This window comes from Ursus maritimus, unplaced genomic scaffold (genome assembly GCF_017311325.1).
Source record: "Ursus maritimus isolate PB19 unplaced genomic scaffold, ASM1731132v1 scaffold_18, whole genome shotgun sequence".
Classification (NCBI taxonomy): Eukaryota; Metazoa; Chordata; class Mammalia; order Carnivora; family Ursidae; genus Ursus; species Ursus maritimus.
In genome coordinates, this window is record NW_024424230.1 from 305,415 (window position 1) to 327,459 (window position 22,045).

Here is a 22,045-nt window from a genome sequence, read left to right on the forward strand (position 1 = left end):
CAGCAGGAACAAACCAATGAGGCAGAACTTCCATTTCGCTTTTCGAAAAATACGTAAAATATTTTCAGGGTCTTTGGGACTTCTGGCATGATGTCATCCGTTCTTTGACCTCTGTATACTGCACATGACTGGCTCTGCTTCTGCTAGGAACTGAATGCGCATTCTGGTATTTTCTTTTTAGATTTGGTCAAATTCAAACTTTGTTTTCTTTTTAATCATTTTAATTTCATTATGGGTTATTTTTCTCTCTGAATGTTTTTCAAACAATTCCTTGAAAAAACCTGGAATAGTCCCACAGACCCGTAGCTTTCCTCTAGTCCTCGACTCAGACACAGACCCCCACCTGCCTTGGGTTAGTTTCTTCAAACTGCGGTTACACCCTGAAGCCCAGCTTCTTCCTCAGAGAGTCCCTGGTTTTGTATACAGTTCCCGTGTCCTTCACCCAGCGTCCCCTAATAACATCTTGTGACCACAGGTGCTGGCAACACCAGGGACACGGTGCAGTGTTATTAGCCACACGGCAGACTTCTTTCAAATTTCACCCATTTTTCCCAGCTGGGCTGTCTTTCTTCCTTTCTGTCTGTCTGTCTTCCTCCTTCCCTGCTTCCTTCCCTGCCTTCCCTCCCTCCCTCCTTCCTTTCACTTAATACTATCATTATCTGACAAATTTTAAGAATTGCATGTATTTCTCTAAAAATACTTCAAAACTTAACACACACTCTGTTGTTCAGTCACTGATACCTTTCACACTTCCTGGATAGTTTCCAGAAGAAAAGCGGCAAAGCAATTGGTTCCCAGCAAGGCAGTCGTGGTTCTAAGCTCCCCGGTGCTCTGTGAAAAACAGACTCTGGCCCATTCCGTGGGCAGCGTCACCAGGGCACCTCCCTGCTCCCCTCCCCAGTAAGGCTTCAAGACACTTCGGAAATAGGATTCCCGAAGCTCTGACACTGTTTCGTGCAGTTGTTTCCTTCCTTCCTTCCTTCCTTTCTTTATTTGAGAGAGAGAGGGAAAGCACAGAGGCAGAGGGAGAAGCAGGCTCCCCATGAGCAGGGAGCCTGATGCAGAACTCGATCCCGGGACCCTGGGACCATGACCTGAGCCAAAGGCAGACGCTTCACCGACTGAGCCACCCAGGCCTCCCTCGTGTGGTTGTTTTCTATTTTCTCTTGGTGGATCAATCGATTGGTTGATTTTAGAGAGCATGCATGCACAGGTGAGTGGGGGGAGGGGCAGAGGGAGAGAGACAAGCAGACTCCATGCTGCTCAGAGCCCAACATGGGACTCCATCTCACGACCCTGAGATCATGACCTGAGCCCAAATCAAGAGTCAGACACTTCACCGACTGAGCCGCCCGGGCGCCCCTTGACCGATGGAGCTTTAAGTAGTTCTAGAATGTTCCTAGCACCAGCCTGTCAACCTCGTTCCCCTGTTGCAAGTTAGGGGTTTCATTTTTGCCATGTGGGGGTCCCAGAGCACGTGCTGTCCTGGCTCTCTCTAGACTTGCGCCCCCACCATCCTCCTTTGCTTTGGCTGATGCAGGTGGCAGCCTCCCACCTGTTTGTAGCTTGGAGTTTCTGCTCTCTCCTGATTTCATTGCAAGAAGACTTGCCATTTCTGCTTACTGTTCTCCTCATGGCCTTTGGGAGAGGGGAAGTACTTGGCAGGGGCTGGTGGCTCTGCAGGGACAGGGTTAGGGCCCTGGCAGCTCCTTCTCACCAGGAAAAGCCACACGGCTCAGGAGCAGGAGCTGGACAGGAGAACTCTTAGGTCACTCCCTCTTCTTTTCTGTGGTTCTGAATATTTCCGCCATTTTGTTGTCCTTTTATCTATTTTTGTGGTTTTGTCATTCGAAATCTAACGCGGTAACAATGTTCCTGTGTAGGGTCTCAGTGATCTGTGGGCCACACAGACACTCCTGCCCCAAAGGCTGAGCAGGGTCCCCCCACACTCAAGGCTCTCAAAGTCACAAGTAGGGCTGAGCAGGGTGGTAATATCCTTGACCTCTGAAGACATACCAGAGGCCTTTCCTGCATCCAGAAGAGGCCATAGAAGGGTCTGCAAGGATGACTGTCTTTTCTAAGGCCTGGGGAAATGGGACGTGCTGTGGTCCCATGGTGCTAGAGCATGGTTCTGTGCTCACTAAAGGGGTCTTCATCTTAAGAACCATCATTTATGAAACTTAAAATGATGCAGAGTTGCTATGTTTCCAGTGAATCTATATGGAGTCTGGATGAAGGTGCCATTTATGTCAAGACTGTGTTTGGTCTGTGTTGGGCTGAGTGGAAATTCCGGAGGGCTCCCAGTGGCTCCTTCACTGGTAACAACACAGGTGTTGGTCTGAAAGATTAGAAATGGGCTGCTCTGGATTTTCAGGTGTCGTCAGTCTGGGGATTTGTGCAGTGTGTTTGAGTGTGGCTAAGTGCCATTTGGGAAGGGGTAAGGTGGCGGACATTTGAGAACTTGACTGTAGGCTGCAGGAAGTAATGCTCGTCTGTAACGAACAATCCCACATCCCGGTGCTTGAGCCCGGTGGCATTCTCGTGGATGTCGCGGTCTGATGCTGCCAAGCAGAGCACGTCAGTCAAGCCGCAGGGGCCATCCAGCCAGAAACCACATCCCGGGCCACATCCTAGTGGATTCTCCACTGCGTTGTTTGCACCTGGTCAGCAGGTGACAGTGAGCAAGAAGGGTTGGGCGGAGACCCACGGGGGCCAGGCCTGGAAGCGGCAGACATCAATTCTGCCTCCCTTTATTGGCTGGTGCTCAGCCACATGGCAGCACCAATGCAAGGGCATGGAAATGGAGGCCAGTGGTGCCCAGCCTCTGCCGCAGGTGGGAAGCTTGCCAAAGGAGAGGCGTGAGCTCCGAGTGCACGGAAGCAGACGTTCTTTACACCCACTTCACCAGGCAAAGGCTATGGCTGGGTCCGTGATGAAAGCCTCTGGTGCCAGGGGTGGGGGGAGGGGGTGGATGTGGGCATGAGGGTCATCAGCGGATGACCACCACGTGCTTTGGAGCTGACTCTGGAAGTCCTGTATTCCTGCACTTTGCCACCCAAGTCCTAGAGTGAAGCCCCTGACCAGTCTCCTTGCAGTCTTCGTGAGACAAGGCAACAGCCGCCTGCAGTCTGCCTGCAATGTCCCGACTCCCAGGACCAAGGTCACTTTGGTTTACTTTTCATTTTAGAAACACGATTGGTTAGGCAGCTTCTGACATGGCTCCTGGCAGAGTTGGTGGCCTTCAGTGACACCCTCCCACATGTGGGCTGAACTGAGTGACGTGGTCTTCACCAGCCAAGCTGGCAGCGGTGGTGGGTGGTTCTGCCTCTCTGGGCACAACCCTGACTGTCTTGTTAGTCACTCACTGGGGCTCCTGCATTCCTTCTGGCGGCTGTAACAAGTTACCACACACTGAAATTCCTTCCCTCACAGTTTTGGAGGCCAGAAATCCAAAATCAGTTTCACCAGGCCCACATCAGGGTGTTGGCAGGGCTGCGCTCCTTCTGGAGGCTCCTGGGGAAAAATCCCCCAGTGTCCCTTCCAGCCTCTGGTCTATGGTGGCCCCAATCCAGTCTTCAAGGCCACATCTTCACATCTCTCTCTGCTCCGTCTTCACGCAGTCTTCTCTGTGTGTCAAGTTTCCTTCTGCCTTCCTCTTATAAAGACTCAGGGCCCACCTGGATATTCCAGGATGACCTCCCTATAGCAAGATCCTTAACTCAATCATACTGCATTTTTCTTTAAGACTTTATTTTTATCTTATTTATTTTTTAGAAGATTTTATTTTTAAGTAATCTCTACACTCAACATGGGGCTCAAACTCACAACCTCAGACCAAGAGTCGCATGTTCCACTGACTGAATCAGCCAGGTGCCCTGAATTTTTTGTTTAAATAACATTCACAGGTCCTGGGGAAGAGGATGATACATTTGGGGGCTATTTTCTGGCCTCGTACAGCTGGACTGGCTACTTTTATTTGGGAATGCAGGGAGCCATGCAACACATGCAGCATCTCAGATGAGCTGTCCTCCCTTCCGCTTGACTGACTGATGTTTCTAGACCAGTGAGTGCCACTCCGATCCCAGACAGTGATGTCTGAAAGGACTACAAGTTCGCTCTCCAGTCATCAGCTCCCTTACTGGAGACCTTTGTGGGGTGAAGTCCTGGACCAAGTATGCAGGAGTGTAGCCACTGAGCTGGTTTCTGCAGATGCTGTCTGGTGTGCACACTCCAACTGACACACTCTGATGGGTCCAACAAGCCAGGTGGCTGTGGGCTGGGGACCAATTTTCCTGGAATGGGGTCAGCAGCTATGACTGCAGATGCTCCGGTGAGAGGAGGGAAGCCTACAGCCTTACTCCAACCTCCAGAAGAGTGAAACGTTCTAGGGTCTTTAGTGCTCAGGGGAGGAACTGGCTAGGTAGGAACACCCACGTTTTCCTCCTAGCCCTGCCACTTCCTTGTCTGTGTTTGTGGTTGTGGTTGTTTTTTCTCCCCTCCACACATTCCTGATGCTTGTTTCCTGGGGATACTCTGAGCAGCCATGACTCAGAGATACCTGACATCAGCCTCAGACGTTGGAGGGGATTGAGAATGAGCCTGTGTTTTATTGAGGCCTTGCTCATCACACCAGGTTTGTTTGGGAGTTAGTCTCAGTGCAGTTGGAGCTATCCCCATGATTTCTCACAAAACCTGCCTGGTAGGAAGCAGGAGGGCAGGCCACACCTGGGAGTGGGGAAGCTGGCCAGCCTGGTGTGTGGCCCCGGGGTCACCCTTTCTCATCTACCAGGCCTTCCCTTTTGGGGTGTTTCAGGTCTGTCCTTGTTGAGATGGGAGCCCTGAGGGGAGCTCCCTGCAGACAGAATCCTGGGGCCCAGCAGTTGGTCTCCTCTGCCCTGAGTCCCACCTGCAAAGGTGCTGGGCACATGGGGCTGGCTGGCTTCTCACAAGGGTCCTCACTGCCCCCCCCCCCAAGCGACCCGGGCCGCGGGCTTCCTGCACGCCTAGTCCCACCAGCACCTACTCCAGAGCACCTGCACCAGGGCCCCCGAGGGGCTCACCTTGGTCAGGGAGCCCTGGAATGCCTATTTCTTTCTCTGTCAATGGGCACCCTACGGATTCACCTCACAGAGCTCGGCTTGAGATGAAGCCGAGCAACAGAGTTACAAAGCGGAGTGACTGCGTGGGATAAACTCGCGCCGTGAGCGGGCGGTCCCTGGGCCTGGGTCCTCAGAAGAGCCGCCCCGCGGCCTCGCCCGAGACCAGGTTAGCCTCCGACACCGGCTGCTCAGGGCTCGGCCTGCATCAGGGTGGGGAGCCCCCCTCTCAGCTCGTCAGAACACGCGGCCGTGGACGCATCACCTGGCGGCGCGCAGGCACTACCTGCTGGGCTCAGACGCTGCCCGGGTCCCCACGAGAGGGGGTCCCCACGAGAGGGGGCACGCGGACCTCGCGCAAACCTCCGCCAGGGAAAGGACCGGGTCCTCCGTTCTCGGGGGCGCGGCGTCCACACGGCCCCTCGCCCGGCACAGGTGAGGACGCGTCCACGTGGGTCCCCGGCTCTGGAGGAGCGGCTTCGTCAGGCGGGTACTTCCTAACCCGGGCGGGGCGTGCCGGCGGAGCAACGTCGCCACCGCGCCCCCAACCCCCGACCCCTCCCTGGGCGACCGGTGCGCTCTAGGACCCAGCGCCGCTCGGCCCGCCGCTCGGGTGGGCGGGGCTCCTGCATTGTGACGTCACGCGGAGGCGGGGCTGCGGCGCGGACGGACAGACGGACGGAGGACGCAGGACAGACCGGGCGGGGCCGGCGCGGGCGCGGGCGTGGGTGCGGCGGGTAAGGGCCGGGGCCGGGGCCGGGATCCGCAGGCCGCGTGTGGACGCGGACGCCGCGCGGGTCCCCCGCTCCGCGCTCCGGGCTCCGGGTTCGGGGCTTGGGGTGCCGGGCGGGCGGCGGGTCCCAGGACCGAGCTCCGGACCGAGTGTGCCCCCTCCCCCGCCCGGCCGTGCGTCCCACCTCCGGCGCAGCCCACCTCCCTTCCTGTGAGTCTTCCTCTCCCGGCCTGAGCGCTGCCCCACCCCGGCCGGGGGCTTCCTCCCGGACCGAGCCACCCCCCCAGAATGAGCGTGCCCCCAGGCCCGCGTCCCCCGCCGTGCGCCCCGCACCTCCCCGCGGGGGCCGGTTCGCGCGCGCGGAGGGCTCCCTGGGACGCCAGCGTCTGGGGAGGGGGGGTCGTGCCCCAGCCGTGAGCCCCGGCGGTGCCCTGGGAGCGCGACCGTCACTGCGCCGCGAGGCCCCTGCTGCCGAGTTCTTACCTCTTCTCCTCTCCCGCCAGGCTCGGATGGTGCAGGATCGCACCGGGCGGCCCCGGCGATGTGGGGGTGACGGTCAGCGCGCGTTCCAGGAGCCCGTGAGAGCGGAGGGGACCCGGGCCAGGTGGACGTCCGTCGCCTGGCAGGGCGACACAGGTGTTCGGAATGGAAGCAGAAGGCTTGGATTGGCTTTTGGTCCCCTTGCACCAGCTGGTTTCCTGGGGGGCAGCTGGGGCCATGGTCTTCGGAGGGGTGGTGCCATATATCCCCCAGTACAGGGACATCCGGAGGACTCAGAATGCTGAGGGCTTCTCTACCTACGTGTGTCTGGTGCTCCTGGTGGCTAATATTTTACGGATCCTCTTCTGGTAAGTTGGGGGCTTTCTGTAGGGGTGCTTCCAGAGAGATGGCTTTCTCTTTTTGGGGTTTCCGAGTGTGGTGGTGGCGGCGGCAGCGTCTGTACTTCCTAGGAAGGAGCTGGTGAAACGCCTGAGATTATTTCCCAGGGAAAATGGTGGGATTGGAGTGGAGAAGCTTACCTGTAATTTTCATTTCATGTCAGTCGTGTATCAACAGATATTTTCCCACAGACGTCTGGGTGCTGGGCAAGTCCTTGGGCTGGGTCCCTGCCCTCAGAATTTGCATGGGAGTTGGAGAGAAAAAACAGGGAATGAAGAAGTAATTAAGACTAACAAAAAATGATGAGCTGTAGGAAGGGCATACTGCTGACCACTGAGCCCCTCAGGAGGGAACACCAGAACCTGGCAGGAAAGAGNNNNGCGCTGGAGCCCTGTGCAGGAAAGGCCGCCCCCCAGCCTTCTCTGTTGTGTGAGCAGGGTGTTGTTGTTGTTGTTGTTGTAGTTGTTGTTTAAAGATTTTTATTTATTTATTTGACAGAGATAGAGACAGCCAGCGAGAGAGGGAACACAAGCAGGGGGAGTGGGAGAGGAAGAAGCAGGCTCATAGCGGAGGAGCCTGATGTGGGGCTCGATCCCATAACGCTGGGATCACGCCCTGAGCCGAAGGCAGACGCCTAACCGCTTAACAGCTGTGCCACCCAGGCGCCCCTGTTGTTGTTTTTTAATAGGAAAGTCAACTTTCTGGAAAATACTTAAGAGACTATTTTTTCTTGCTACTCCCAGCCCAGCTTCCTCTTATTATCATTTGCATTCTGATAAGGAAGTTGAAGTTACTTTTAATAGTTGCTAAAGCCAGGCATGTCTGGGAGGGGGAATTTCTAGAGGAAATGAAATGATGTCTTATAACCTCATTCTTTTTTTTTTTTTTTTAAGGATGTGGTGGAGGAGGGGCAGAGAGAGAGGGAGAATCTTTTTTTTTTTTTAAAGATTTTATTTATTTATTCGACAGAGATAGAGACAGCCAGTGAGAGAGGGAACACAAGCAGGGGGAGTGGGAGAGGAAGAAGCAGGCTCATAGCAGAAGAGCCTGATGTGGGGCTCGATCCCATAACGCCGGGATCACGCCCTGAGCCGAAGGCAGACGCTTAACCGCTGTGCCACCCAGGCGCCCCGAGAGGGAGAATCTTAAGCAGGCTCCATGCCCAGCACAGAACCCGAAGTGGGGCTTGATCTCACAGCCCTGAGATCATGACCTGATCTCAGTCACATGCTTAACAGACTGACCCACCCAGGCGCCCCATTATAGCCTCGTTCTAAGACCAAAATGGTCTGGGACTTTCCCTTCTTCTTGACGGTCCCGACCCTCTGTCAGCACAGACAGGGAGGAAGGTTGCTCAGAAGGACAGCTGAGTGCAGAGGCGGGACGAGGGCTCCAGGCAGCTGGTGTCCAGAGCTCTGTTTCTGGCTCCTCCTTTGGGCTTTTTGGTCACTGACTAATCATGTTTTTTGCTAATTCATTTTTCAGTCAACCTTATTGAGGTATGATTTAAGATTAAATAAGTTCACAGTTTGATGAGTTTTGACAATATCCCCTTTCCATCACCATCACAACCAAGATAGGAGTCTTCTGAGCCCAGAAGTTTGCTGTCTCCTCTGTGTGCCATCCAGGATGGGCCCATCCAGCGGTGCCAGGCCCCAGGCAACCTTTGATTCATTTTCACTCTGTGTAGTTTTGGCCTTGTCTGGGGCTTTTCAAAGGTGAGCTGGTAAGTCAGCTGCTCCCAGGAGAATTTGTCAAATCACCAGGTTTGTGTCTAGGCTGGGCTACTTTGGAGGGGGGGGGTCAGTCGGTGCTTATTTGTTTCTTTTGCACAAGTTAAAAACCCACATTTTGACGATTCCTCCTTTTCCTTTAGCTGGGGGCAGAGATCACTTGCTTCAGGGTGACACATGGCTTCTTTTTCTAAAATGGCTTTAATCAAGTCTTAGGTTGAACAGAAGCACGTCCTGAAATACAATAGTATCTGACACCTTTGTTAACTCTGAGTGCATGGAGGGGCGTTCAGGAGTCTCCCAGGCGTAGGTTGTGAAATCAGTTTTCTCTCACAGTGGAGGGGAGGTACCTGACATTGGCTTCCTTATGGGGAAAAAAGATCAACTGAGAGGTCTCTTCCTTAAGTATGCTTATCCTTCACAATCACAAAAAGAGGATAGAATATCTAATCTACGTCTAAATATCTGGTTTGGAGAAGTCAGAAATTAAACTAATTTCTTGAATGCCAAGTCATCAGGGCCTGTGGATTTAGCTGGCATTTGGACTAGGAGTCGTCTCTTCACTGCAGGGCCTGAGACTTTGAGAAAGAGTCTGGAGCTCTCTGCTAATGCAGCAAGAGTGGCCTTTTGTGAGATTCTAAACTTCGTCCATTGGAGAGTCTATTTCTATACATCCAATTGGTCCTTTCCCGGAGTCAGCACCCTGAACTGTCCTGGGTCACTTGAGAGCTTCTGTGGTGACCACAGGAACACACAGGCCTGCCTTTTTCTCACTCAGTACTCCGGGAGACTGCAGCATTGTGTGGGATGAAGGGAGGGCTGGCAGGGGGCACTGGTCCCTCGAGAGTCTCTCTGGCCTAGGGAATGTGCTTTTTCTGCATTTCACACAGGGCAGTACTTGGGGTTCACACGTGGAGCCCAGCAGGTGGGCTGAGCTCTGTCCAGGACTTGTAAGTAATGTGCGCCTCTGCCCGCCTAGTCCGAAATCCCACTCCTCTGAGGGCGATGCAGAGCCTCCGTTCCATTTCTTCTCTGGAGCCTGTTGGAAGCCCCCACTCCTGGGTCCTCCTCCAGGCTTCATGGTTTAGCAGCCCATATGATTTAATAGGTGTTTGAGGGTCTCCCGTGTTCCAGACACTGGTCCAGATGCTGTGGCTTTTACACTTTAGCAGAAGCATTGTATGGAATGTACCGTATACACATATATGGGTTTTGGCAGGCTCCAGGTGGGATGGAAGCTAGGTCTACACTAGAACAGTGGTGGAGTTAGAACTGAAGAGTGTTTCCCAAAGCTGGCTGAGACCACTGTCCTCAGAACTCCAGTCTGGGAAGCTCCCTGTGGATTTGTGTGTGAGGCTTGTGAGTGGCTCTGTGCTTCTGTAGGAGAGGCTGAGTGAACTGCGTAAACCCTGGGTGTCTGAAACTTGTGAAACTCTAGTGCCTTTATTTTTTTTTAATTTTAAAAAACTTTTAAGAAAAGATTTTATTTCTTTGTCAGGGAGAGAGCGAGCATGAGCACAAGCAGAGGGAGCGGCAGGCAGAGGGAGAAGCTGACTCCCCGCTGCGCAGGGAGCCTGATGTAGGACTCGATCCCAGGACCCTGGGACCATGACCTGAGCAGAAGGCAGACGTTTAACCGACTGAGCCACCCAGGCGTCCCTAAACATTTTTTTTAAAAGAACTTTAAGGTGAGCAAGAGAGAGAGAGCATGAGTACAGAGGGAGAGGGAGAAGCCCACTCTCCACTGAGCAGAGACCACCCCCCATCCAGGTCTCGATCCTAGGACCCTGAGATCATGACCTGAGCCGAACTCAGACACTTAACAGACTGAGCCATCCAGGCACCCCTCTAGTGCCTTTATTTCTTACAATTCTTATCATCCTTTTGCAAAACTAGCATTTAGCAGATTTATACTCTGTAAAATGCTGATGGATAATATTTTGCCTCAGAAAAGTGGTGTCAGGAGAAACCAGGAGAAGGGCTAAATAATGCCTCGTAAGTAATATTTGCAGACTTGTGATTTTGTAGAGAAGGGGAAGGAGGAGGCCAGGGTGCACAGATGGTATCCTAAGACCTTCCAACCCAGACCCTTGTGCCTTGATAGAGATAGTTCTCAAGCTCCATTTGTATTGGATGAAAACACTGTATCAGAGAGATGGTAATGTTGTATCAGATATTTAATAACATTGTATCGGAGATGCAGTGACATTGTATCAGAAATCAGGGCATACTATCAGACGTGGCAACACCATGTCAGAGATGTAGTAACACCATTTCAGATATGGTAACATTGTATCAAGGATGTGGTAACCTTGTGTCAGGTGTAGTGATGTTCTGTCAGAGATGTAGCAACATTGTATCAGAGATGCAGTGACATTGTATCAGAAATCAGGGAACACTATCAGACGTGGCAACACCATGTCACAGATGTAGTAACACCATTTCAGATATGGTAACATTGTATCAAGGATGTGGTAACCTTGTGTCCAGTGTAGTGACATTCTGTCAGAGATGTAGCAACATTGTATCGGATGCAGTAACACTGTATTTAGAGATATAACACTGTCAGACACATGGTAACATTCAGCTAAGGGTGTAGAAGTCAGTGTGACACTGGGAGGTCGATACATAACTTCTTTCTACTTGAGCTTTTCTGTTACTTTGAAGACATGAGAGGGTGTTCCCTGTAGAAACTTTTGCTCAAACTTGGTGAAACATTGCATATCCTCTGCAATGTGTATCTTCCTGGGGGAAAGACTAACCCTTTTCGACTGGCTTGTCGGAGCAGCAGGCCCTTCACGTGTCTGGTGGGCTGTCCCATTATTTGCCCTAAGAAGAAGTTGTGCCAACCCACATTCTCAGGGGCAGGAGAGGAGAAAGTGCTGACAGCTCTGTCAGTTTAGCTTGTTAGCTTTAAAGGAAGAAAAAGCTTAACGAATTTGATAAGTAAAAAATGGTATCTTTCCATTTTAATTAGCTTTTAAAAGTTACTAATGACACTGAGCCTTGCTTCATGTTTACTTTGTCTCTTGTATATTGTTTGTGGCAAGTTGTGCTTTTTGAAATTTTGCATCTCGCTTAGCCTGTCTTTCTAAAATCAGTTAAATATTCACCTCTGCTCCCTCTTCCTTCACTTTAAATGGTCTTGTTTTTATTGTAAATATTGAGTTCATCTGGATTCAGTTTTTGGTGTATGGTTTAAGGGGAAGTGCAAACCTTGATTTCTTTGTCCATTTTTTCTAGTCATTGTTTCTGTTGAGAATTTAAAGAACAAAAGTGGCCTTTCTCACATAGTTGCCAAAATTGCACATCTTCAGCCTTATAACTGGAAATTAGCTTGGTGTGAGGAGCCCCAGAGTAACTTATTTTATTGTGGTTTTTCCCCGGCCTGCTCAGAAGGGAAGCATCTCCAGTCTCATTAGGTTGACATTGAACTTTCGCTGTTCCCTTATCTGGCCTTCACCTGTAGATGAGTTGACCCCTGGGGTCAGCTAGGTAATCAGTGGGATCCAGTTCCTAGAAATGACTAGAAATGTCCTTAAATAACCTTAAGGGTAATAGCTGCACTTTATGGGAGAGACGAGGCTCCGAGGCGGTGGGTCACAGGTGCGAGGGCCCTGGAGCCAGCCTGTGCAGACAGCCTGTGCAGTCTGTAAGCACCCCTGTCTGTGCGGCTGGCTCAGGAAGCCCCAGGGCACCATCACCTTTCTCCTGCTGCACCTTCTCTTCACTCAGATCTGGCTCGTCAGCCCTTTCTCGCTCCACCCATTTAGCATTTCAGCTCCTCTCCTGTGCACTCCTGAAGCAGCTCAGGAGAGGCCCAGGTGAAGCAGCAGGATCCCAGGTGAGCCCAGGTGACATTCCTGGGGAGGCAGGAGGAATCTGGTGGTCATGGAGCTGTCTGCTCTCTGTGTCCTGGTCCTTCTGCCCTTCCTGGGCCCAACTGGCATGGGCCTGAGCCTCTGTGACCTCAGGCCTCCTCTGTCCATTGCTCAGAGGACATGGGCTGGGCCTTGACCTCAGAAACCAGTGCAGAATGCTGGTCCTGGAGCTGGTGTCTTGTCCCCCACTCCCCAGGGAATATCTGGCTTTTCCTGGTCGCTTGACCTCCTGTGGGATCCTCCCCTGGATGCGGCTCCCCTCCAGGTGGCACACTGTCACCTGCCAGGCCGGCTTACCCTGGCAGGCAGATCCTGGTCAGAGGTGCCCAGCCGCTGGGCAGAGTTCTCCGGAGAGGCGCTCAGGTTGGCTAGAACGCCGGCAGCGAAGTGCGTTCACAAACATGGGCTTGAAGGAGCTGACTCAGGGCGTGGAGCAGGTACAAGCATCGTTTCTCCGTGTGAAGGAACGTTATTTCTTCTTTACCATGTAGGTAAATTTTCTTACTGGGGAGGCACACTTTTCAAAGACACGCTCCTCGGCTGGGAGAGCCGGCCGCATCTGATCTTGTCCTTCACAGCAAGCCTGGCAGCTGAGTTTTTGTCCTGATTTCTCCTTGATCTGGTGTTGGCAGGTGCTGGGTGCCTGGGCCCATGCCGCACCGGGAGCTCTGCCCCAGCTCTGTGTCGTGGGTGTGCTCCTGCCGAGCCTTGGGTCAGCTCTCAGTGACCGTCTGTCTGGGGGGAGGGGAGCAGGGTGTCGACTCAAGCCAGAGTGAGTGAGAGGGAGGTGGGGAGGTGGGCCGGGTGGTTTTCTCTGTATCTTCTTCTTTTCAGGAGCAGCTGGGAAATCAGACTGCCATGCAGGGTCTCTTGACTTTATGCACTGACTACCAGCTCAAGTTCTGGAGACACCCTTCAGGCCATGTTGCAGCCAGACCTAGTGGGATTCCTGTTCCAAAGAGCCAGGCTAGAGTCAGGGTTGGGGCTTTAAAGGGTGCTATGTCCAGCCTAGCCTTAGAGACGGGCCTGGGTCAGCAGTGACTCTCGTGGCAGAGACCCCTAGCTGGTGCATGCAGGGCGGTGCTGCTGTTCCCTGGGGTTTGGGGTCTGCCAACCTGCCCAGCTTGTGCTGGTCACTGGATTGTGGTTCTCACCTCCAGGAGCTCATGGCTGAGTTGGTGAGACACTTCACCACCAGAAAAACATCAACAGGAAGGCCATGAGAGCTGGGCAGGGTTGGGGGCTTAGCAAAGAGAGTGGGCTGGGAGGCCTGGGCAGGGAGTCAGGGCCTCAGGTTGGGGGTGGGAGGTCGTACCCTCAGCTGCCTTCTCCTCTTCTCTGGTGGGGGGGTGCCCTGGCCCCCCGCTGGTCTGCTCATACTGTGGGTTGCCCCACTGACCCTACTCATCTGAGGCAGGACCTCCTGTCATTCCTGGACTCTGGTGTGAGTATTCAGGGAATCAGGTGGTCTAGAAACTGTGGGCTTCTGGCAGTGACTGGGGCCTCTGTCGGAAGGGTGCCTGGCTGTGTGGCGAGGGGATGCCGGAGGCCCACTCCCACCCCCATCTGCGGTTTCTGGGGAGGAGAGTGTGGTTTTTGAGAAGGCCTGCATATGATTCTGAGAGGTGTCCCTGCAGAGGGGGTGTTGCGGCCCCTGGTCCGGGTGTCCTGGAGTGCTCCCAGCCCCCGCCCCCCAGCTCTGTCTCCCGGCAGAGGCTGGAGGCCCAGGCTCTCAGGGCCGTAGGCTGTGATGGATGTGAGAGGCCATCTGGGGGCTGCTCAGAAGGTGGCCGTGGGGGCCTTGGTTGGGAGCCGGGCAGGGAGAGGCGGCGCGGCCCCTGGGGCCGGGGCCCTCCTGATGTCGTCGTCTCTTTACCTCCCCAGGTTTGGAAGGCATTTTGAGTCACCGCTGCTGTGGCAAAGCATAGTCATGATCTTGACCATGTTACTGATGTTGAAACTCTGCACCGAAGTCCGCGTGGCCAATGAGCTGAACGTAAAACGCCGTTTCTTTGCAGGTTGGTGATCTGCAGCTTTGGGAATAAAGCACTCAGTCAACAGCAAAACCCACGGTGTGTTCGTGGGCGAAGTAAGAGCCGCTTGGGCGTCCCCCGAGCAGCCCCCCTTCCACCAAACGCACGGTTATGTGTAACTGGTGTTTGTGTTTTCAGTGTGCTGAGTGTTTATTTAAAATGGGATAGTTTCTTCCCTGGAATTTGGGCAGGTTATGAGCTGACCTTAATGTGTTCCCATCCACTGGTGGTTACGTGGGGTTTCTGGATTGGGGTAGGAGTATGTTTCTGTCGGTGTCTTTTCTCACATGATCGGGTCAGAGAAAGTTATTGCCCAAGAAGGCAGTTTTTTCTCTTTGTGTGGCTGGTACGTAAACATTCCCTTTCAGTTACCGTCTACCTGTGGCTGAGTTAACTGGGATCTTCCTCACGTACCTTGTTAAACATTCACCCAAAGTCATGCTTTTGTGGGGCCAGTGGGTCGTCCCCTGCAGCCGGCGGGCAGGGTCTGCATGCTTGGGCAGGACGAATTGCATGCCCCCCCCACGCTGCTCCATGACTTTGTGGCTCAGGAAAGAGAAAATACTTCTTGTTTTTGCCTTTTCCTTTGAAAAAGCTCCTTCTGGGCTGATGTTCTGTGCGAGCACACAGAAGGGTTAATGCCTTACTTCTGGTTTTCTTCTAGTTACTAAGTAGACGACAGCTCTCACTTTGGTTTTGTCTGAAGTGGCGTGTGTTTAATCTCAGATGTTGCTTAGGGAAGTGTTTTTGCTAGCGTGTGTTTAGTTCTGGGGCTCCTGTGGACTTGAGGTCTTGCTCCTGTATTTTCATTCCTGATGGTTATTTTCTTTCCGTTTGAGCGGATCCTTTCCCCTGTGTCACTTCTGTTTTTAGAGATGAAGGTATGCCGGTTTCAGTCTTTGTGGAAAGTAGGTCAGCCTCCAGCTCTGATGGGTGGCCTGGACCAGTTCGTGTCACTTTCACCGTCAAGACCACACGGTCTGCTTCGGCTGTGGTTTTGTTCTTTCTCCCCCATTGCTTTCTCCTCTGTTGTCTGTTCTCATCTCTCGCCGTGGTGATTTGGGAAATCGCACCAGGCGGTGCTGGCTGTACGGCCTGGTCTCGCCTTGAGAGCAGGGCTTTTCCGTCAGCCCTTAGGAGGAGGGGCTGGGCTCTTTAATTTCTCTGCTGGCGCGACTTCTGCCCCTTCTGTCTGTGATCTATGAGCCTCACCTTCAGTATGGCACGGGGTCTGCACCAGCTCCCGTTGGGGGGGGCGGGGCGTGGGGTTCATCAGTAGGATCTCTGCTCCCCCAGGGAAGGAGGAAAGGCAGGAGAAGACACTTGGTATCCACGGTTGCTCAGTGTCCCTATGCCCCAGGCTCTGAAATGGGAGACCAGGTTTCATGATCTTATTGGCAACAGTGTGAGGCTCTCATGAGGGGGTGCCGGACGCAGCAGGGGTGTGGGCCTCCAGGCCACGGAGGAGTCTTAGAGTTTAACCTTTCTGTGACCTGGTTGAAAGACAGGCCGTCTGCAGCCTGCACTTGCTGTCTCCCTTCTTGGAGTCTCACCGGCAGGTCTCCAGGAGGCATGGGTGAGGGTGAGGGCAGGGGCAGACGTCGTGAGCAGGGAGAGGGGCCTCTTCCCGCAGCCTCTTGGCACCAGAGTCCTCTCTCATTCTGTCTTGACTGCTAGTGTCATATATAAATTCTTCCATAAGGACTATTTGTAATTCTGGTTAACTAGAATGGATTGAGTTAAAATAGTGAATCCCAATTTCCAGGGATAGGGCTGCAATCTGAATTTTAACAGGTGACTCCCTCTGTGATGAGCAGATGAACGGAGCCCAGGTATGTTCACACCTGGGAACCTGTGAAGTGCCACGTCACGTGGTACGGGGGCTGCAGAGGTGACGAGGGCTGAGGCCTCCAGTGGGGGTTGTCCTGGCCTGTCTGGATCAGGACCTTACAGTAGAAGAGAGAGGAGACGGTCAGGGATGGACTGGAGGAAGAAGTGGTTCTGGCTTTGGACATGGGGGGGGGCACGTGCCGAAAGCGCAGCAGGCTCTGGAGGCTGGAACGGCCCTCATCTTCCAGCCAGCAAGGACATGGGGACCTCGGCCTCGGACATACAGAAAACAAAGAAGTAAAACAGCAGACACAAATCCAAACACATCAAAATAGCATTAAATTTGAAAGAATTAAACAACGAAATCAAAGGGCATAACTGTCAGAATGAATGTTTTTTTAAGTTCCACTATATGCTTTCTACAGGAAACACAGTTTAGGTTCAAAGATACAGAGAAGTTAAAAGAATGGCCGGGGGGCGCGGGGGTGGCTCCGTCGGTGAAGCGTCTGCCTTCCGCTCAGGTCATGATCTCAGGGTCCTGCGGTCGAGCCCCGCGTCAGGCTCCCTGCTCAGCGGGGACTCTGCTTCTCCCTCTGCCTCTGCCCCTCGCCCCACCTCACGGCTGCGGCAGGCTTTGACCGGGCCTGTCCCTGCCCAGCTGGCCTCCTCTGCAGTTTGGCTCTGGGGGAGGGTGGAGGACGGGGCTTCGTGACCCCGGGCTCGCTGCTGGGCCCCCAGACAGCCTCAGCTGGAGAGCACACCCCTGAGCTCCGCATGCCGGGACACGGCTCGCTGTGCTTGAGAACACGTGAGACTCGTATTTAATTCTCGAATCCAGTCAGATTTACGTACTTTAGCGTCTCCTGTGTACGAGCCACACAGCACACCCCTAAGGACAGCTTTTCAGTGAAACGCGGTTTTATTTCCTGTCCTCTGCCGGGAGTGGGAGGCTGGGGGATGAAAACGCGGACCAGCCGGGCTGGAAGCTCTGCGCTCCGTGACCGCCGTGCCGTGGGCCTCCCTGTGGAAGGCGGGCGGCCCCCACTTCCTGGCGGTTTTCTGCTGGGTGTTGGGGAGGTTGCCCGAGGCAGGCTGACCGTGCACACTTTCAAGTACTTTATGAAGGAAATCTTTAATCGCCGTATTTCAGCGTTCTCATAGGATAGTCAGACAACAAAAATGATAAAAGCGTAAATGTTTTAAATGTTTTACAACTGTCTTTTATGGAGGTTTTCAATTTCGAAGGTCACCAGTTCAGCTTGGAAGTTAAGATTAAAGAAATATGGGGCGCCTGGGTGGCGCAGTCGTTAAGCGTCTGCCTTCGGCTCAGGGCGTGATCCCAGTGTTCCGGGATCGAGTCCCACATCGGGCTCCTCCGCTGGGAGCTGCTTCTTCCTCTCCCACTGCCCCTGCTTGTGTTCCCTCTCTCGCTGTCTCTCTGTCAAGTAAATAAATAAAATCTTAAAAAAAAAAGATTAAAGAAATAAATGGATTCAAAGGAAAGAAAACAGGTTACTTACAAAATTAAATGTATAATTTCTTATCTGATTATAAAGAGCAGTATGTTCTCATTGTCGACGTTTTGGGGAAGAGAGAGGACTATAAAAGCAAGGGGCTTTCCACCCGGAGGTGAGATCTGTGGACGTTGGGGACACTTTTGCAGTCTGTCTCCTGTCACAAAAGGGATTATTTCAAAATGAGGCTCAAATTCTTAAAATGTCTCCTTGCACTGGGGGTTCTTTCTGTGCCCTCATTCAGACACCGTGGAGGCTGGGCTGGGGCGTGGGTCCCAGAGGTGGCTTCCGCCTGTGAGGACGGCCCAGCTCACGTGTTTCAGGAAGAAATCTCTTGGAGACGCTGTTGTGGACCCACTGAGTCACTACGGAGTGGGAGTGAAGCTTGACGTGTCTTGTATGTGCTATGTTTCTCCTTTCCGTCTGTCACATTTTATTGTGGAGAAATTCCAGCGCGTGCAGAATCGCGAGAGTGTGTATGGGCTCCCCGTGTAATCGTGCCCACCTCCCACTGCTCCCCTAGGCCTGTTCACATGGCCTGCCTGCGATTTTGGAGCAAATTCCATCCGTGCCCTGTCTGTAAACAGTTCATAATGTCTCTCTAAAAGAGAAGGACTTAAAAAAAATACCACCCTACCATTATCAGCCATAAAAGATGAATTCCTTAATTATCAAGTACGCAGCTGACATGTAAGTTTCTAGCTGCCTCGTCACTTCCTCATTTCTCGCAGCTTTATCTCCTCGAGCCAGGGTCCAGTTACAGGAGGCACACGGTGATCAGCTGCTTGTCTTTTTTTTTTTTCTTAAGATTTTTTCGATTTGTTAGAGAGAGAGAGAGCATGAGCAGGGGGAGGGGCAGAGGGAGAGGGAGAAGCAGACTCCCTGCTGAGCAGAGAGCCTGAGGCAGGACTCGATGCCAGGACTCTGAGTGCATGACCTGAGCTGAAGGCAGATGCTTCAGTGACCAAGCCGCCCAAGACCAAGACACCTGCTGATTGCAGGTTCTCCCAAAGTCCCTTTGTCTCGTGAAGCTTGTGCGCTGTTACATCAGGTAGCTTGCTCTGTGCGCTTGTGCGTGCCGTGTCCCCAGCGCCCTGCTGTGGGGAACGCCGAATCGAGACCTCAGCCACATCTGCTTGTGGACAAGGTTCCTGCTACTGCAGGGGACGTTTGAGAGGCCCGCACAGAGGTGGTCCCAGCCTGGCTTCTGCTGGTCACATCTTCCTGTCTCTGTGAGAGAACGTTGGAAAAAGATCATTGGATCCAAAGGTCTGGTCAGGTCTAGGTTTGATTCTTTTTACTTTTTGCCGACTGTTGTGTTCTTCCACAAGGACGCACATCTTGTCGGCTTGTCTCTTTCCGGATGCTGGTGGTGGTGGTGGGTGCCCGGGGCCTAAACCCGCTTGTGGTGAGGATGTGGAGCGTTGAGGGTCTGTCTTTGCTCACCTGTTTGCTGGAGGGCTTCTCTGAAGGGAAACCTCCCCTGTAAATGCCATTCAGGGATCCAGTGGTATAATTTATGAACTCAAGGCAGGTAATTGCTTCTTTCTCTTTATTTGCCAGTTTTCAAAACTGGTTCCCTAGCATCTTGCAGCAGTGCTCCTGCTGTTTTCCTATTCTGAGTGTATGGATTTAAGATCCTTATTTGATGTGTTTCTCTTGAGTGCCATTGTTGTATTTGTTGACGGCCCCCTTGGCGCCTGTCTGCCCCAGGAGCCTCTTCAGTTGCTCCCGACCTTGTGGCGTAGACGAGGGGCCCCTCAGACCCCGATCTTGGTGGGACGTAGACGAGGGGCCCCTCAGACCCCGATCTTGGTGGGACGTAGACGAGTGGCCCCTCAGACCCCGATCTTGGTGGGACAGGACACTCTGCCTGTGTCTTCATCATCTTTTCCTGCCCGAGACCTGGAGCCGGCCATTTCTCCAAGGAGCCCTTGTGGTAGCTGGGTGTGGCGTTTGGAGACCACACTCTGGTCACTGGAACAGCATTGGGATTGGGGGCTGTTTTTGGCTCATTCAGGGGATGGGAGGTTTTGTGGCAGATGAAAGAGTTCAGGTGAGCTGACACCTCGGGTTGACTCCGTGGAGCCCTTCAGTCGCATCTCTGCTCTTCCACGGGCTTCTCAAGGACCCAAGGATGAAGGAATGTCAGGACTCACTTCCCCCTCTGCTCACGGTGGTCTTTGTTTTTTTGGGGGTCCCAGGACGATGCATTCTTACCATCGATTACCTTGTTCAGAGTCCCTGGGAATAGTGGCTCCTTATGGGGGGGGGGCCCAGCTGCACACACAGCAGGCTTGTTTGTTCCTTTTTATTCAAGAAAGAAAATTGTCTGTGGCTCAAAGTCAGCTGTTGCCTTCATTTGACTGTTCCCCACATCTCAGCACTCCACGCTCCAGGATGGAATTGGCTGGGGAGGTGGGCGGGGGAATGGGGAGTGACTGCTGTGGGGACAGGGTTCCTTCCTAGGTGATGAAAGTGCTCTAAAATTAGACCGCTGTGGTTGCACAACTCTGAACATGCTGGAAGCCACTCACTTCAACGGCTGAACTTTTATTATCTGTGGTTCTGTCTCAATAAAACTACAAAGTGTTGGATGGAGGGTCACATACCATTCTGAGAATGAAAGCTGAGGACCACCCCCGTCAAGCCCCTGGAAGATGTTTATCTGTAAGCCAGTCTGCATTTCTAAGGGTTAATCGGTGCCCTTGGACACTAGGTTAGGAACCCTGTATCTGTCCTGCCCACAGCCCTGACTCTGACGTAGGTCTTGTCTGCGTTCTGCCTGGACCTCCTCCTGGTCCCCGGTCTCCAGGTCGTCTGTAACCGTAACCATCGCCCCTCTATGGCCCTCATGCCCTGCCCCTCCGAGGTGGTCTCCATGTGGCTACGGCAGTGGATCTCACACCGTGACAAGGACCAGAAGCCCCTGGAAGCTGCTGATGATCTGGCCCTCGTCAGCTTACCAGCCCTTCCTCCTGCTGTCCCCGAGCAGTCCTCTGGCATTCGGGACGGCCAGTTCTGTCTGAGCTCACGCTGGAACTCCAGTCTTGTCGTGCTCTGTTCCAGTCTCTGTTGCGGCTCGACAAGTAACCCCAAAACCTGGTGCCTTGTGTCTCTTTCACTCTCGTGTCCCTCCCTCCTTCCTTTTCTCTCCCTTGCTCACATGTCTGGGGAGTCTGCTGGCACATCCTCACGTGGCCTCCTCATGTGGCCTCAGCTTCCTTACGACATGGCATCCAGGTTTCCAGGGGAGCGTCTGAGAGAGAACCGGGTGGGAGCTGTGACTTTCTTATGATCTGGTCTTGGAAGTCATGCAACATTGTCTCTGCAGACTGGAGTGGTCACAGTTCCCTGGAATCGGGGGGCGAGGACACAGATGCCGTGTCCAGCGGGGAACGGCGAGGCTCTGACGTGAGTGTGGACACATTGCTGAGGCTAGTTCTGATCCGTTGTGCCTGGCCTGGGCTACATGCTCAGCACAGACGCGTGAAAGCGTGTGATTGTGGACCGTGTGTTCCTGACTGGGCTTCCAGCCTCAGCACCGGCTCGCTTCCAGTCTGTCCTGCAGAGATGTTTCTCTACTTTCGAGCCAGGAGACCTCAGGTGGCTTGACGCCGTCCTTCAGAAAGAGTCCGACAGGGACTTGAGTCTCCCCACCCTGACCTCGCCTGCCTACCAGCTGCTGCTTTTCCTCCCCCATTGTGCTGCCGGGAGAGCGGGAGAGCGCCATGGGCCACGTTTTCTCACTCCCGGGCCTCACCCTGGCCTCGCCCTGCTGCCTGGCATGCTTCCAAGCTCTGTTGTCTGCTGGGCGTGATAAGGCCTGGGATGAGAGGGGAGACGGTGTGTGGGTGTCTGACCTGCACTTGGAACCACATTGAGCTGTCTGTCCTGTGAGCAGTCTGTCCTGCGTCCCCTCTGTTCCCTCCCCATTCCACTTTGGGACCTGATCGTTAGAAGAAGTGTCAATGAGCAGTGAAATTGGTCTCAAGCAAGAAATAGAAGCAAAAAGCTGAGGAAGTCCAGTTTAGTCTGGGTATTCCAGCCCAGCAGTTCCAGGAGGTGGAGCTGGGGAGGGGCTGGGTGAGGAGATGAGGCCACTGCTTGCTCTCTGGTGCTCTGGTTCGGGGGCTGTCACGTGGGCCGGGCAGCCACTCCTTGTAAGCAGGGTCTGTGGGCATCTGCTGGCCCCCAGCACGGAGCCAGTCGGGCGTTTTCTTTTAGCTGTTTACTTGCAGTCTGTCCTTCTGTGGGGGGAGCCTCGTTCCGCAGGGCAGACGGCACATAACTGAGTCCAGTGGCCCTCCATCCATCTTCCAGATCCCGGGCTCCAGCCTGCAGGC

The 22,045-nt window shown here is 53.6% G+C and overlaps 1 protein-coding gene across 3 annotated transcripts in view; it reads left to right on the plus strand.

Annotated features, from left to right (window-relative positions):
* The first annotated feature begins 5,744 nt into the window (after positions 1 to 5,744).
* SLC66A2 (solute carrier family 66 member 2) overlaps positions 5,745 to 22,045 on the plus strand; it is a 53,004-nt gene continuing 36,703 nt past the window's right edge. The window contains exons 1-3 of one of the 3 annotated variants that reach the window (XM_040632410.1): positions 5,745 to 5,833; positions 6,333 to 6,677; positions 14,207 to 14,340. In XM_040632410.1, the coding sequence (XP_040488344.1) occupies positions 6,475 to 6,677; positions 14,207 to 14,340 (337 nt within the window). In that variant the 5' untranslated portion in view covers positions 5,745 to 5,833; positions 6,333 to 6,474. Of the gene's footprint in view, positions 5,834 to 5,864; positions 6,040 to 6,332; positions 6,678 to 14,206; positions 14,341 to 22,045 lie in introns of those variants that run through there. The other 2 variants (XM_040632409.1, XM_040632411.1) reach the window with 2 other exon arrangements.